We start from the raw sequence: 14501 nt of genomic DNA on the forward strand, positions 1-14501 counted from the left end.
ACATGCTGTCCAGGCGGATAGCACAGCAAGATATAGCGACATTAGCTCGGATTCAGACTCGGATTTCAGCGGCTTGAGCAATTCAACAGATTACGCATGTATTGAAACGGATGGTTGGAATTTGGAGGCAGATAGCGAAAACGAAATTGAAGAAGAAACTGAAGCTATTGAGCGAATAGCTATTGACGCTATTCAGCCATGTCTGCCTTAGCATCGCCGGTAAAATGTGCAGACCAAACTATCGGGGCTTTCGCATCTTGTGACACTGGAGCAACTTAAATCTGTCGATTGGTAAGTGTCATTAAATGTGGGTGGAGGGAAAACGCTGGATGCAAATATAGCTACAAATGTACATGCAGCTAGCCTAAATAGCATGTTAGCATCGATTAGCTGGCAGTCATGCCGCAACCAAATATGTCTGATTAGCACATAAGTCAATAACATCAACAAAACTCACCTTTATGATTTCGTTGACTTTATCGTTGGAAATGCATCTGCAGGATATCCATACATCTCTGTGCCATGTCTGCCTTAGCATCGCCGGTAAAATGTGCAGACCAAATGATCGTGACTTTCGCATCTTGTGACACTGGAGCAACTTAAATCTGTCTATTGGTAAATGTTTGTTTAGCATTAAATGTGGGTGGAGAGAAAGGCTGGATGCAAATATAGCTACAAATGTACATACAGCCTGCCTAAATAGCATGTTAGCATCGATTAGCATGCCGTGCTAATCGATGCACATTCTATGTCAATCAACTTGAATCCGTCCTTGATCGTGTTGTTACACCCTCCGACAACACACCGACGAGGCATGATAGAGAGTATTAAGGGGACACCTTTAGTCAAAAATGATTTATGGGGGTCAAAGGTAAATGATTTATGGGGGGTCAAGGTCAAAGGTCAAGATCAAGGTCAAATGTCAAAGTCAAAGGTCAAGGTCAAAGTCAAGTGGGTGTGGCTTACCCCGGAAGGGGGTGGAGTTAAGACCTGAAGTAGGAGTGGTTTAACCAGGAGAGGGTGGAGTTTTAACCAGGAAGAGGGAGTGGTTTAACCAGGAAGAGGGTGGAGCTTTAACCAGGAAGAGGGAGTGGTTAAACCTGGAAGAGGGTGGAGTTTTAACCAGGAAGAGGGTGGGTTTAAGACCTGAAGAGGGATTGGTTAAGAGGGAACAAAGGAGGGTTCAGGTTGAGGTCAGTTTTAAGGAATGTTCTATTGACGGATGGGTGAGTTATGTGCGGTCAAATGTGGACAGTTTAAATGTTTACGATCGTTTGAAACAACATCCAGACTTCACGAAAACATATTTAAACGGTTGGGAGGAACTAATTAGGTTAAGGTTAACCATTTGTTTGACCCTGCTTCGATGTATTGATGGTTGGGAATGTTACACACACACGCACGCACACACACACACGCGCACACACACACACACACACACACACACACACACACACACACACACACACACACACACACACACACACACACACACACACACACACACACACACACGCAGAGGGGGGATAGAAAAGGGTGGTGTAAGGCTTAGTCATTATTTGGAGCTTTATACGTTAGCGTAAAGACTATGTTCGATTCGGCCATGATTAGTGAAACGCCTGTTTTGATTTATAAAAATAATAAAACTTACTTTGACGCTCCGCGGAAAAGTCCAGTGTTTCTAAATCGTATGCAGATGCCGCCGACCGAGTCTTTGCGTGAGAAATGGGACTTGGAAGCGTACGGGATGGACGGATCTTTTGGATTTGTATTCAGATACGAAATGGACGCCCCTGCTTATTTCGGCTAAAAGAAAGAGATACGAACATTGATGAATATGAATATACCCTTTGAAAAAGCACACACGCGCGCTCACGCACCCACACACACACACACACACACACACACACACACACACACACACACACACACACACACACACACACACACCATTACCTCTGCTTTACCACGTTATTAGACATTGGTTTAACTCCGTTTAAACATTTAACGTTAAAAACATTGCACGTGTACGTCGTTGTAATACTTTTTTTTTTACCAGCCGATGACGACAAAGTGAAAAACGAAGAACTTTGTTTGATCGATCTTACCAAGTTGGAAGATGATTATCGAGGTGTGTTTAAACCTTTGAATTATTTAATATTATGTGTATTCATTATTTTGTTTCATAGAGGAATTGCCGTGAGATCCTAACGCGATCGTTTTAACACAATCACAGTCTGGTGAGTCAAATGATTCTCATTTTACAAGAAAAAAACATGCGGTATACAATACATATATACATATATTTACTTATAGATTTTCCGTTTACATCTCCGGCTCGTTGGACCCCCTTAACCGAGCAAGCGCCGTCAATGCCCGTCGGAGACAGTCAGCCATTCCAGGCAGAGGAGAAGGCTTGATTCCGCCAAAGAACCCAGACATCGAAACCTTGGTCCGGGACAATATCATCGAAAACAACGGCGAATGTCCGACATGCCCCCGCCGTAAGTTTTTCTTGCTTTCTGTAAGCTTTTTAAGATTCTCCGCGGTTTTAAAGAACTCCTCTCACTCCTCTGTCTTCCGCTCAAATGAATTTCGCGCCTAAGGGGAATGGGCGGGGACTGATTCCGGAGGTGGGCGGTTGTTTCCGGCAAGCAACCTTCTGGTGTGCATTAGCGCCACCTACTGAAATGGAGTGTGGACCAAGATGGATCCCTACTCTATATTCTTTTATTCAACCCAATGTTTTTTAAATACGCGTATAATGCTTTATATCCTATGTGTTGTGAATTCCATCCTACTATATCTTCTAAGGAACCCAAAGAAATGTTACCACACCTCCCGCTTTATTTATTCTGTAGATTGCCTGAACTATTTCATAAACTAAATCTTGTCTTGTTTCTGATGCTATGTTTTTTTATGCTCATTAATGCACTGCTGGAGTGCGAGCACACAACTACTTTCCTTGCTTTGTTTTCCTCTATCCAGTTAACCGTCGCATAAATTGCTACCAATTCCCCCGTAAACACAGATAGTTTATCACTGATTATTTTATTTAATAGTATGTTTCCTTGTGGGATAACTGCTGCAGCTCCTACCTTACTTTTTATAGTTTTTGATGCATCCGTATATATCATACCTCAACCCATTTTTCTATCTGGTAACTATTTAAATTTCTATTCTTTAGTAATTGCATGTTTACCTTTGGGTTATCATACATCCACGGTGGTATTGCAGGAATTGGTACTGTAGGACTAACTTTAATATTGTCAATTTTAACTTTATTACATATGTCTCCTATAATCCACCCAAAACTATTTTTTTTTTCTCTTTTTCTTGGCAGTTTGGTAGCACTTGACAAGTAGGATATCCTTGCTTGGATCCTTTTAAAGTTGCCCAATAAACTGCTGAGAGTTGATCTCTCCTCTTGTCCAAAGGTTTTTCGTTCATTTTTACTTGTAATACTGCCACTAGGGTTGATGTAGTAGCTCCACAACATAACCTTAAAGCCTGTGACTGGATCCAGTCTATTTTCCCAAGTCATGTTTTTGAAGCAGATTGGTAAATAATGCATCCGTAATCAATAACAGATGGAATTAAAGGGTATATTCATATTCATCAATGTTCGTATCTCTTTCTTTTAGGCGAAATAAGCAGGGGCGTCCATTTCGTATCTGAATACAAATCCAAAAGATCCGTCCATCCCGTACGCTTCCAAGTCCCATTTCTCACGCAAAGACTCGGTCGGCGGCATCTGCATACGATTTAGAAACACTCGACTTTCCCGCGGAGCGTCAAAGTAAGTTTTATTATTTTTATAAATCGAAACAGGCGTTTCACTAATCATGGCCGAATCGAACAAAGTCTTTACGCTAACGTATAAAGCTCCAAATAACGACTAAGCCTTACACCACCCTTTTCTATCCCCCCTCTGCGTGTGTGTGTGTGTGTGTGTGTGTGTGTGTTTGTGTGTGTGTGTGTGTGTGTGTGTGTGTGTATGTGTGTGCGCGTGTGTGCGTGTGTGTGTGTGTGTGCGTGTGTGTGCGTGTCCACATCTTCCCACGTAACATTCCCAACCATCAATACATCGAAGCAGGGTCAATCAAATGGTTAACCTTAACCTAATTAGTTCCTCCCAACCGTTTAAATATGTTTTCGTGAAGTCTGGATGTTGTTTCAAACGATCGTAAACATTTAAACTGTCCACATTTGACCACACATAACTCTCCCATCCGTCAATAAAACATTCCTTAAAACTGACCTCAACCTGAACCCTCTTTTGTTCCCTCCTAACCAATCCCTCTTCAGGTCTTAAACCCACCCTCTTCCTGGTTTAACCACTCCCTCTCAAAGTCTTAACTCCACCCTCTTCCTGGTTAAAACGCCACCCTCTTCTTGGTTAAAACTCCACCCTCTTCCTGGTTAAACCACTCCCTGTTCCTGGTTGAAACTCCACCCTCTTCCTGGTTAAACCACTCCTACTTCAGGTCTTAACTCCACCCTCTTCCGGGGTAAGCCACACCCACTTGACTTTGACCTTGACCTTTGACTTCGACCTTTGACTTTGATCTTGACGTTTGACCTCGATCTTGACCTTTGACCTTGACTCCCATAAACGATTGACCTTTGACCCCCATAAATCATTTTTGACTAAAGGCGTCCCCTTAATACTCTCTCTTGATGTCTCCAAGGTACGGAAAACAGTCGAAAAAACGGAAAATAACAGAGCTGATTTGACTCGATGTTTATGTGTTTGGGAAAATGGCGGTTGACTACCTAGGTGACGTCACGTTGCTCTGAGAGCAAATAATAGAAAGGCGTTTCATTCGCCAAAATTCACCCATTTAGAGTTCGGAAATGGGTTGAAAAAAATATGGTCTTTTTTCTGCAACATCAAGGTATATATTGACGCTTACATAAGTCTGGTGATAATGTTCCCCTTTAAAAATTCTGCTGAAAAAATTAGAGTTTTAAGGTTTTTGAATTGAACTTGTGGGCCATCAGTTGAATAGCCCAAACTGTAAAAAAGAGAGGACCTAAAGTGGAACCTTGAGGAACACCTCTGTTACAACAAAAGAAGTTGAACAAATTACTAAACGAGCTCCAGTGACACCTTCCTTACATAAGTCACATTAATAAAAACGGGTGCAACTGTGTGGAGTTTGCATGTTCTCCCCGTGAATGCGTGGGTTCCCTCCGGGTACTCCGGCTTCCTCCCACTTCCAAAGACATGCACCTGGGGATAGGTTGATTGGCAACAATAAATTGGCCCTAGTGTGTGAATTTGAGTGTGAATGTTGTCTGTCTATCTGTGTTGGCCCTGCGATGAGGTAATGTTGGCCCTGTGATGAGGTAAGAGATTGTCCAGGGTGTACCCCGCCTTCCGCCCAATTGTAGCTGAGATAAGCGCCAGCGCCCCCTGCAACACCTAAAGGGAATAAGCTTTAGAAAATGGATGGATGGATGGGGTGCAACTGCCAAAAAAGAGAGGACTTAAGGTGGTGCCTTAAGGAACACCTCGGTTTTTTAAATCACATGCTTGGACCCCAGTGTTCTGTTTGCTAGCAAGGTAACAACGTTAATACAAGTTATGAACTGAACTCGGGGGCCGTTATGATGTCATTCCAGGGCCCGATTTGGTTGTTTGTTTTTTTCTTTTCTTTCTATTAATCTTCATATATCTCACTTGTATTTTATTATCTATCTCTACACACTATTTTACAAGTTTTCTTATTTTTATTTTACAACGTTCCTCAGATGAGCCATCTGCCTCAGGGGTTATCGGCCGTGTTTGTGGGGGCGCTTTTAGGTCAGCGTCCTGGTGGCCATGGTCTGATGACCTCCTGGTGCAGATGGCTCCTGTGATAGTGTTTACTCAGATGTCTCCTCTGTAGTCAGCCATGCAATCATTGGTCTATATAGTTGCATATGTGTGTATGTTGTATTTGTGTTTGGTATGTGTGTACGTACAGTATGTGATAATGGGGGATATGGGTCATCGGGGTATTGTTTTTAACTTAGTAAAGCATTTCTTTTATGTATGAAAAGCGCTTTATAAAAAAAGTTTGATTGATATGGCACAATTTTTGTATTGGATCTTGTAAGGTGTGTGCAGGTACGTGAACCCCAATTAAATGGCCAGTGAGTGTACTCTCATCACCTGAAGAAACCATTTGATGTCACAAGCCATTAACACCGCACAGGAAATGAGCCTTGTCGTCTAGTTCTGCAGCACGAGATGATATACCAGTGTTTTTCAACCACTGTGCCGCGGCACACTAGTGTGCCGTAAGATATTGTCTGCTGTGCCGTGGAAAATTATGCAACTTCACCTAATTTATGCCAAAAATATTTTTTGCAAATCAATAATTAGAATCTGCCAATAATGTGCCGTTGCTTAGTGTCTGTGCCGTGTAAAACTCGGCAGGGTAACAACGTAACACTCCATGTCAGGAGGTGGCAGCATTGCTTTTGAAAAGTCGGAATGTGTCAGGTGAGACAAGAGTGGTTTGTTGTGAACATGGAAAAATTGAACAACTTATTCAGGTGTTACCATTTAGTTGTCAATTGTACGGAATATGTACTGTACTGTGCAATCTACTAATAAAAGTCTCAATCAATCAATCATTCCCGATATGCAGACCACAGTGGGAGGCATCGTGCAGGTAAAAAAGGTATGTAATGCTTAAACCCAAAATGAACGAAGGGGAAAAGAAAAGGCTACGCAAAACAAAAGTCAAACTGAACTGGTTACAAAGTAAACAGAGACAGAATGCTGGATGACAGCAAAAACTTACAGCGTCCACAAAGTACACCCGTATGGGACACGACAATCTACAATGTCCACACAAAAAAGGATAGCAACAACGTAGTTAGGCTTGCTTGCTGACACAAAGTACATTTTTTAACGTTTTCCGTCCGGATTTTGTTTATGACAAAAATGTGCCTTGCCTTAAAAAAGGTTGAAAAACACTGTGATATACAATCTAGAGCCTGGGCCAGCAGGGGTGACATCATAATTTCCATGTATTTCTTTCCGTCTTGCCCAGCAGACACTTGTGGTGCGCGCACACGCAACAGTGTTTCGTGAAGCGTGTGCACACACAGTAAACACAGACAGGGAACCTTGCATGTGCCCGCTTACAATGACATCATCTCTGGCACACACGCATGACACACACACAATGAGAGTGTGTGTGTGCATGTGTAGGCAAACACTCTAAAGCTATCCAACAACATGTTTATTTTTGTGCGTGTCATCCCAACTCACCTTCCTCTTCACAAACTGGAAGGGAGAGCACTTCTTGAAAGAAAACGCTGACTTCTCTCCTCCAACTGCACCTGCTCCTCCTCCCCCTCCACCGTCTCCTCCTCCTCCTCTGTTGACCAGCTTCATGGCCGACACTGGCACCCCACTTGCCTCCGTAGATCCCAGTGTGACGGGCGGAGAGACTGACAGAGAAAGCGCAGGGTTAAGGCATGAGGGAATGTCGTGAAATCCGGGGATGAGTGAGATGCTACTGTGCTGCGCGTGTGGAGGAGAGCGAATGCGAAGAGGAGGTGGTGAAGATGGACCAAAATTCAAGAGGGAGAGAGAAAGAGAGGGTGAGAAAGAACGGAAGGCGTGTCTCTTGAATGCATTATCGGCCCCCTAAAAAAGGTGTGTGATGTAAGTTTGTTTCAAAAGTTGGTGTCTTTTGTTTGTGTCAGCATCATACGGCCAAGCGTTGAAAGAGCCATACTGGACCAAAAATACAAAAAAACAATCTGTCTGGAGCCGCAAAAAATTAAAAGTCATATATAAGTCTTATAATGAAGGCAACACATGACCTACAGTGGGGCAAAAAAGTATTTAGTCAGCCAGCGATTGTGCAAGTTCGCCCACTTAAAATGTAATTTTCATCATAGGTACACTTCAACTGTGAGAGACAGAATGTGAAAAAAAATCCAGGAATTCACATTGTAGGAATTTTAAAGAATGTATTTGTAAATTATGGTGGAAAATAAGTATTTGGTCAACCATTCAAAGCTCTCACTGATGGAAGGAGGTTTTGGCTCAAAATCTCACAATACATGGCCCCATTCATTCTTTCCTTAACACAGATCAATAGCTATGTCCCCTTAGCAGAAAAACAGACCCAAAGCATGATGTTTCCACCACCATGCTTCACAGTAGGTATGGTGTTCTTGGGATGCAACTCAGTATTCTTTTTCCTCCAAACAGGACGAGTTGAGTTTATACCAAAAAGGATACATGGATGATACAGCAGAGGATTGGGAGAATGTCATGTGGTCAGATGAAACCAAAATAGAACTATTTGTATAAACTCAACTCGTTGTTGTTGGAGGAGGAAGAATACTGCGTTGCATCCCAAGAACACCATACCTACTGTGAAGCATGGGGGTGGAAACATCATACTTTGGGGCTGTTTTTCTGCTAAGGGGACAGGACGATTGATCCGTGTTAAGGAAAGAATGAATAGGGCCATGTATCGTGAGATTTTGAGCCAAAACCTCCTTCCATCAGTGAGAGCTTTGAATGGTTGACCAAATACTTATTTATTACCATAATTTACAAATACATTCTTTAAAATTCCTACAATTTGAATTCAAGGATTGTTTTTCCACATTCTGTGTTGTGTTTGTTGTATTCTCCCTGCCTCCTCATCTGGTTTGTCAGTTTTTTTCCCCAGTCTATTGGCCCTCACAAGGCACACCTCCTGCCAATCACGTCCCGGTAGTATTTAAGCGCTTCACCGCCAACTGGTCCCTGCCGACTATTGTTCCTGAACTCCACTCTGACATGTTATTCTTGCATTCAGCTCCCCTGGTATGTTGCTCTCGTATATTTGTGTATTTTGACCTCGTTGTGTTGTTGTTTTCTTTCTAGCCTCCTTGTTTTGAGGACTAGTTTTGCCACGCTGTGTGCGTCCTGGCCTTTTTCCTGCCAGCCTCTGAGAGAGACTACCTTTGTTATATTTCCCATGGTGTGCACGTTTGCCCCATCTTCGTTAGTTACCATTTTGACTTATTAAATATTTTATTTTGTCACTATCGCTAACCTTGCCTCCATTCTCTGCATCTCGGGGTCCACCCTTGAACTATATATATATAGTTATATATAAACATAAGATTCTGTCTCTCACAGTTGAAGTGTACCTAAGATGAAAATTACAGACCTCTGTCATCATTTTAAGTGGGAGAACTTGCACAATCGGTGGCTGACTAAATACTTTTCTGCCCCACTGTGAGTCTCTATATTAGCCTACTATCAAAATGACTATGTGTCGCGGGCTGAAGCAAATCTTCGCTGACAGAAATTTTGAAATGTAATATGTATTCGACACATTTTTACAACATTAAAAACCAATAGTAAATCAGAGGCTACATAGAAGGTGAGATAACTCCTGGAAATTAATGGCTTTTAATGACCAAAAGGTAGAGATGTGTGTGTGTCCAAGTTAAAGGAAACATCAGGCTGTCTTCTTTTAGAAGATTTATTCCAATCTTTGGCAGGCTAAGAAATGTTTGCTGTTGTCTGGAACAACATGGCATACAAACAAATACAAACCCTGTTTCCATATGAGTTGGGAAATTGTGTTAGATGTAAATATAAACGGAATACAATGATTTGCAAATCATTTTCAACCCATATTCAATTGAATGCACTACAAAGACAACATATTTGATGTTCAAACTCATAAACTTGATTTTTTTTTTGCAATTAATAATTAACTTAGAATTTCATGGCTGCAACACGTGCCAAAGTAGTTGGGAAAGGGCATGTTCGCTACTTTGTTACATCACCTTTTCTTTAAACAACACTCAATAAACGTTTGGGAACTGAGGAAACTAATTGTTGAAGCTTTGAAAGTGGAATTGTTTCCCATTCTTGATTTATGCAGAGCTTTAGTCATTCAACAGTCCGGGGTCTCCGCTGTCGTATTTTATGCTTCATAATGCGCCACACATTTTCAATGGGATACAGGTCTGGACTGCAGGCGGGCCAGGAAAGTACCCGCACTCTTTTACTATGAAGCCACGATGTTGTAACATGAGGCTTCAAATTGTCTTGCTGAAATAAGCAGGGGCGTCCATGATAACGTTGCTTGGATGACAACATATGTTGCTCCGAAACCTGTATGGACCATTTAGCATTAATGGTGTCTTCACAGATGTGTAAGTTACCCATGCCTTGGGAATTAAAAAAATCCCATACCATCACAAATGCTGGCTTTTAAACTTTGCACAACAATCCAGGTGGTTAATTTCCTCTTTGTTCCGGAGGACACCACATCCACAGTTTCCAAATATAATTTGAAATGTGGACTCGTCACACCACAGAACACTTTTCCACCTTGCATCAGTCAATCTTAAATGATCTCGGGCCCAGCGAAGCAGGCGGTGTTCCTTGGTGTTGTTGATAAATTGGTTTTTCTTTGCATATTAGAGTTCTAACTTGCACTTACAGATGTAGCAAACAACTGTAGTTACTGACAGTGGTTTTATGAAGTGTTCCTGATCCCATGTGGTGATATCCTTTACTCACTGATGTTGGTTTTTGATGCAGTACCGCCCGAGGGTTCAAAGGTCCGTAATATTGTCTTTTAAGTGCAGTGATTTCTCCAAATTCTCTGAACCTTTTGATGATTTTACTTTACGGACCATACATGGTAAAATCCCTAAATTCCTTGCAATAGCTTGTTGAAAGATGTTGTTCTAAAACTGTTCAACAATTTGCTTACATAGCAAATTGTACATAGCATTTCATGGAGGCTTTTTTTATACCCAATCATGGCACCCACCTGTTCCCAATTAGCCTGCACACCTGTGGGGTGTTCCAAATAAATGTTTGATGAGCATTCCTCAACTTTATCAGTATTTATTGCCACCTTTCCCAACTTTTGTCACGTGTTGCTGGCATAGAAATTCTAAAGTTAATGATTTGCAAAAAAAAAATGTTTATCTGTTTGAACATCAAATATGTTGTCTTTGTAGCATATTCAACTGAATATGGGTTGAAAATGATTTGCAAATCATTGTATTCCGTTTATATTTACATCTAACACAATTTCCCAACTCATATGGAAACGGGGTTTGTATCTGAAATGCAGCCAATATTACATACAGATAATGTGTCATGAGACATGCAAAACTAAATATACAACAGAAGATAAAAGTAAAGGAAATTAAATGAGCTCAAATGTCACTACAGATGAGGCATAATGATGCAATATGTACATGCAGCTAGCCTAAATAGCCTGGTTAGCACTCCAGCATGTCAATAACATGAAACAAAGCGCACTATTTGCATGCATTTACGCACAGCATAAAACGTTTGGTGGACAAAATGAGACAAAGAAGGAGTGGACGATTTTACATGTAGAAAAACTGTTGCATCCCAGTCCAAAATTAGTAGGACAAAACGATGTTCACCAAATACTCTTATTAAACATATGAAACAATGGGCTTTCTAACAATTGGGAAGGTTTGTGTCATGTTCATCCTCAAAAAAAAAGCATACTAAACCAAAAATGTATTTTCCCCGCATCCTTTTCCTTTTTCAATCCTTTTTTAAAAATGTTCCAGGGAGCCACTAGAGCGGCGGTAAAGAATCGCATGTGGCGAACAAACTACTATCAGTACTTAGAGCAGTAAAAGCTTAAAGTCACAGTTAGTAAAATGCGGACCTTAACGTAACAACTTCCAATCATGGGAATGGTACCCTGGCAAGTATCAAGGAGAACAGCATCCCCTCTGTCACCACGGCAACCCAAGATCACGACTTGAGTGGTGCGGCGGACCAGCCAGGACACCTCATATGATGTGCTTGTGTCCTCTCTTTCTGAAGTGAAGATAATCCGACTGCAGATGCCGTTTAATTTAGAAACAGGTAATAATTGTTTCCTAAAGTGACAGCGTCGGAGTCATGCGGTGTTGGTACCCTGCCTTGTGACAAAACATTTATTTCAGCAGCAACGCTAATGCAAATCAAGCTAAAAGAAAATGTGTTGTTCACAACCAAAGGACTAAAAGTGGTCTAGACAGACATCACTTTGGGTTTTCAAGTGCTGTGGTTCATCATACACTTAGAGCCACCATAGGTAATAAGTATACCTCAGCGACGTGCGGGATACCCTATCTTTTTTCAATGCTGAGATGGCCTACTGCACTTTAATGGTCTGTAGAAACATGTGGACCAATCAGGAGAGTAAAGCCTTACCTTTCTGCAGACAGGTAGCTTTGTTTACGCCCGAGGGAAAGGATGAGATGCACCGCCTCAGTTACAGGTGCTCCGTCCCTCCTGTCAAAGGGGAGCTGGTGTGGTGTTCAGACTGTAAACAAACACACAGGAAGTGTACACACATAATGGAGAGTCCAGCTGCAGTCATGCCACTTTATCAATGAAAGGCTCTGCAGTGAGCACATGCCGCCTCCCTCCTTCTCGCTCCCTCATCACCCCCTTGCTCATTTTTCTGCAGCAGTCCTCGTTGGCTCCTCCCCCTCTTTGCCTCATTTCTAAATTGTCTCAATGAGAAATGCTGAATATAGCGTTTCTTCTCTTTATGTTAACCCATGACTCATAAATCAACAGCACAGGTTCAGCCATCAACATTAAGTATCTGCATTAAAAGTCTTCAAAAAGCACATTAGCAAGCATTAAAATAAGCTCCGACCCTTAAAAAACGCAATTTATCTTATAATAGGAGTCATATTCTAGGAAAAAAATAAAAAATAAATAACAAAAACGTGCACCAAAAAGGAACTGGTTGTTTCTAGCTGTATACATACATCTAGTTTTTACGCAAACCTTTTTTTCTTACATAAACACGCCAATTAATTCATGAAAATTAATAAAACCTACCTTATCGTACGATTTCAAAGATCACATATAGTAATGTTTTTCCCCACTAATAATTGTATTTACATTTTCCTTTGTTGTGATTTTATCATGTAAGGGGTCACCCACGCGCACACACACACACACACACACATTTATAAATACACACATATATATATATATATACACACTAAATTATACATTGAACTAAAGATCTAAAACTTTTACTGTATACACAAAAGACCTATTCTACTCAAACATTGTTTACAAATCTGTCTAAATCTGAGTTTGTGTGCATTTCTTCTTTGCCAAGATAATCCATTCCATCTCACAGGCGTGGCATGAATATATACCGTATTTCCTTGATTTGACGCCGGGGCTCTAATTAATTTAAAACTTCTTCTCACTCCTGTGCTTACCAAAGGCATGCGGTAAAAGTAAGCATGCGCTAATATTTTTAAAACCTCTTCTCACTCCGGCACTTACCAAAGGCCTGCAGTAAAAATTTGAGTGTGATGTAAGCTTGGACCTTAAATCCCACTGAATAGCTCTTAATCTTCTTCCCTTTATGCAATTTTAAAATTACCGGTATTGAAAAGAGCCTCCTCCATTTTGAAAATGATGACAGGGGAAGCGTCACTCGTGACGTCACGAGTTTGACCGGGCGGTAATACTAAGCATGCACTAATTATTTTGGGAAGCGAGTTTGACGCGGCAGTAATTCAAGGCAGGCGCATACTATATGCCCTGCGGCAATTGAAGGAAATACGGTTAGACCAATGTTTGGGACCCCTGGCTTAAACTATTAAAAATAAAACCATTAAGGCAAAATGGGGATCCTGAGTAGTCCTGAGTTCAATCCCGGGCTCGGGATCTTTCAGTGTGGAGTTTGCATGTTCTCCCCGTGACTGCGTGGGTTCCCTCCGGGTACTCCGGCTTCCTCCCACTTCCAAAGACATGCACCTGGGGATAGGTTGATTGGCAACACTAAATGGTCCCTAGTATGTGAATGTGAGTGTGAATGTTGTCTGTCTATCTGTGTTGGCCCTGCGATGAGGTGGCGACTTGTCCAGGCTGTACACCGACTTCCGCCCGAATGCAGCTGAGATAGGCTACAGCACCCCCTGCAACCTCAAAAAGGGACAAGCGGTAGGAAATAGATGGATGGATGGGATACTATTCTATAACAAAAAATTCCGCCAACTCGAGTCATTACACAGCAGGGGGAACGGTGACTCGGCATTGTTCCCTATAATCATAATCAGGGGTGACTCAGCTGTAATAACACAGCAGCCAGCTGAATTGAAAACTCTATTTGCGCCCAAGAGGAACAAGCTGATGGTTTGAATGACAAGCACAAACACACAAAGACGTCATATAAAAGACGACCCAGCGAGCCCACAATAGAAAAGGCTGCATTAGCTCCAGGCATTTGAACGCTATTCAATGAAACCATCTCTTCATAGAGCTAAAAGCTTCTCAATTCTGACAACACTCAAATATAGCCAGCAGATCTGTGGCTCCATAAATTATTCTAGGATCTCAAGCCAAAGATGCTCAGAATTCAAAAGGAGTGCGATAAATAATTCATAGGACTGTTGCTTAAATGGTTCACAGCACTGTCAAACTCAACTCCCGCTAAATCTCCCATGCCGCAAAG

At 41.6% G+C, this 14501-nt stretch overlaps 1 protein-coding gene across 2 annotated transcripts in view; it reads right to left on the bottom strand.

Moving 5' to 3' along the window:
* The window catches only part of sgk1 (serum/glucocorticoid regulated kinase 1), a 118601-nt gene extending 106226 nt beyond the window's left edge, over nt 1-12375 (bottom strand). Inside the window, exons 1-2 of one of the 2 annotated variants that reach the window (XM_061900672.1) lie at nt 12224-12375; nt 7271-7452 (exon numbers count right to left, since the gene is read on the bottom strand). In XM_061900672.1, coding sequence (XP_061756656.1) covers nt 7271-7396 — 126 coding nt within the window. In that variant the 5' untranslated portion in view covers nt 7397-7452; nt 12224-12375. The remainder of the gene's footprint in view (nt 1-7270; nt 7453-12223) is intronic. The other variant, XM_061900673.1, reaches the window with a different exon arrangement.
* Between the last annotated feature and the right edge of the window lie 2126 nt (nt 12376-14501).

This window comes from Nerophis ophidion, linkage group LG05, assembly GCF_033978795.1.
Source record: "Nerophis ophidion isolate RoL-2023_Sa linkage group LG05, RoL_Noph_v1.0, whole genome shotgun sequence".
Classification (NCBI taxonomy): Eukaryota; Metazoa; Chordata; class Actinopteri; order Syngnathiformes; family Syngnathidae; genus Nerophis; species Nerophis ophidion.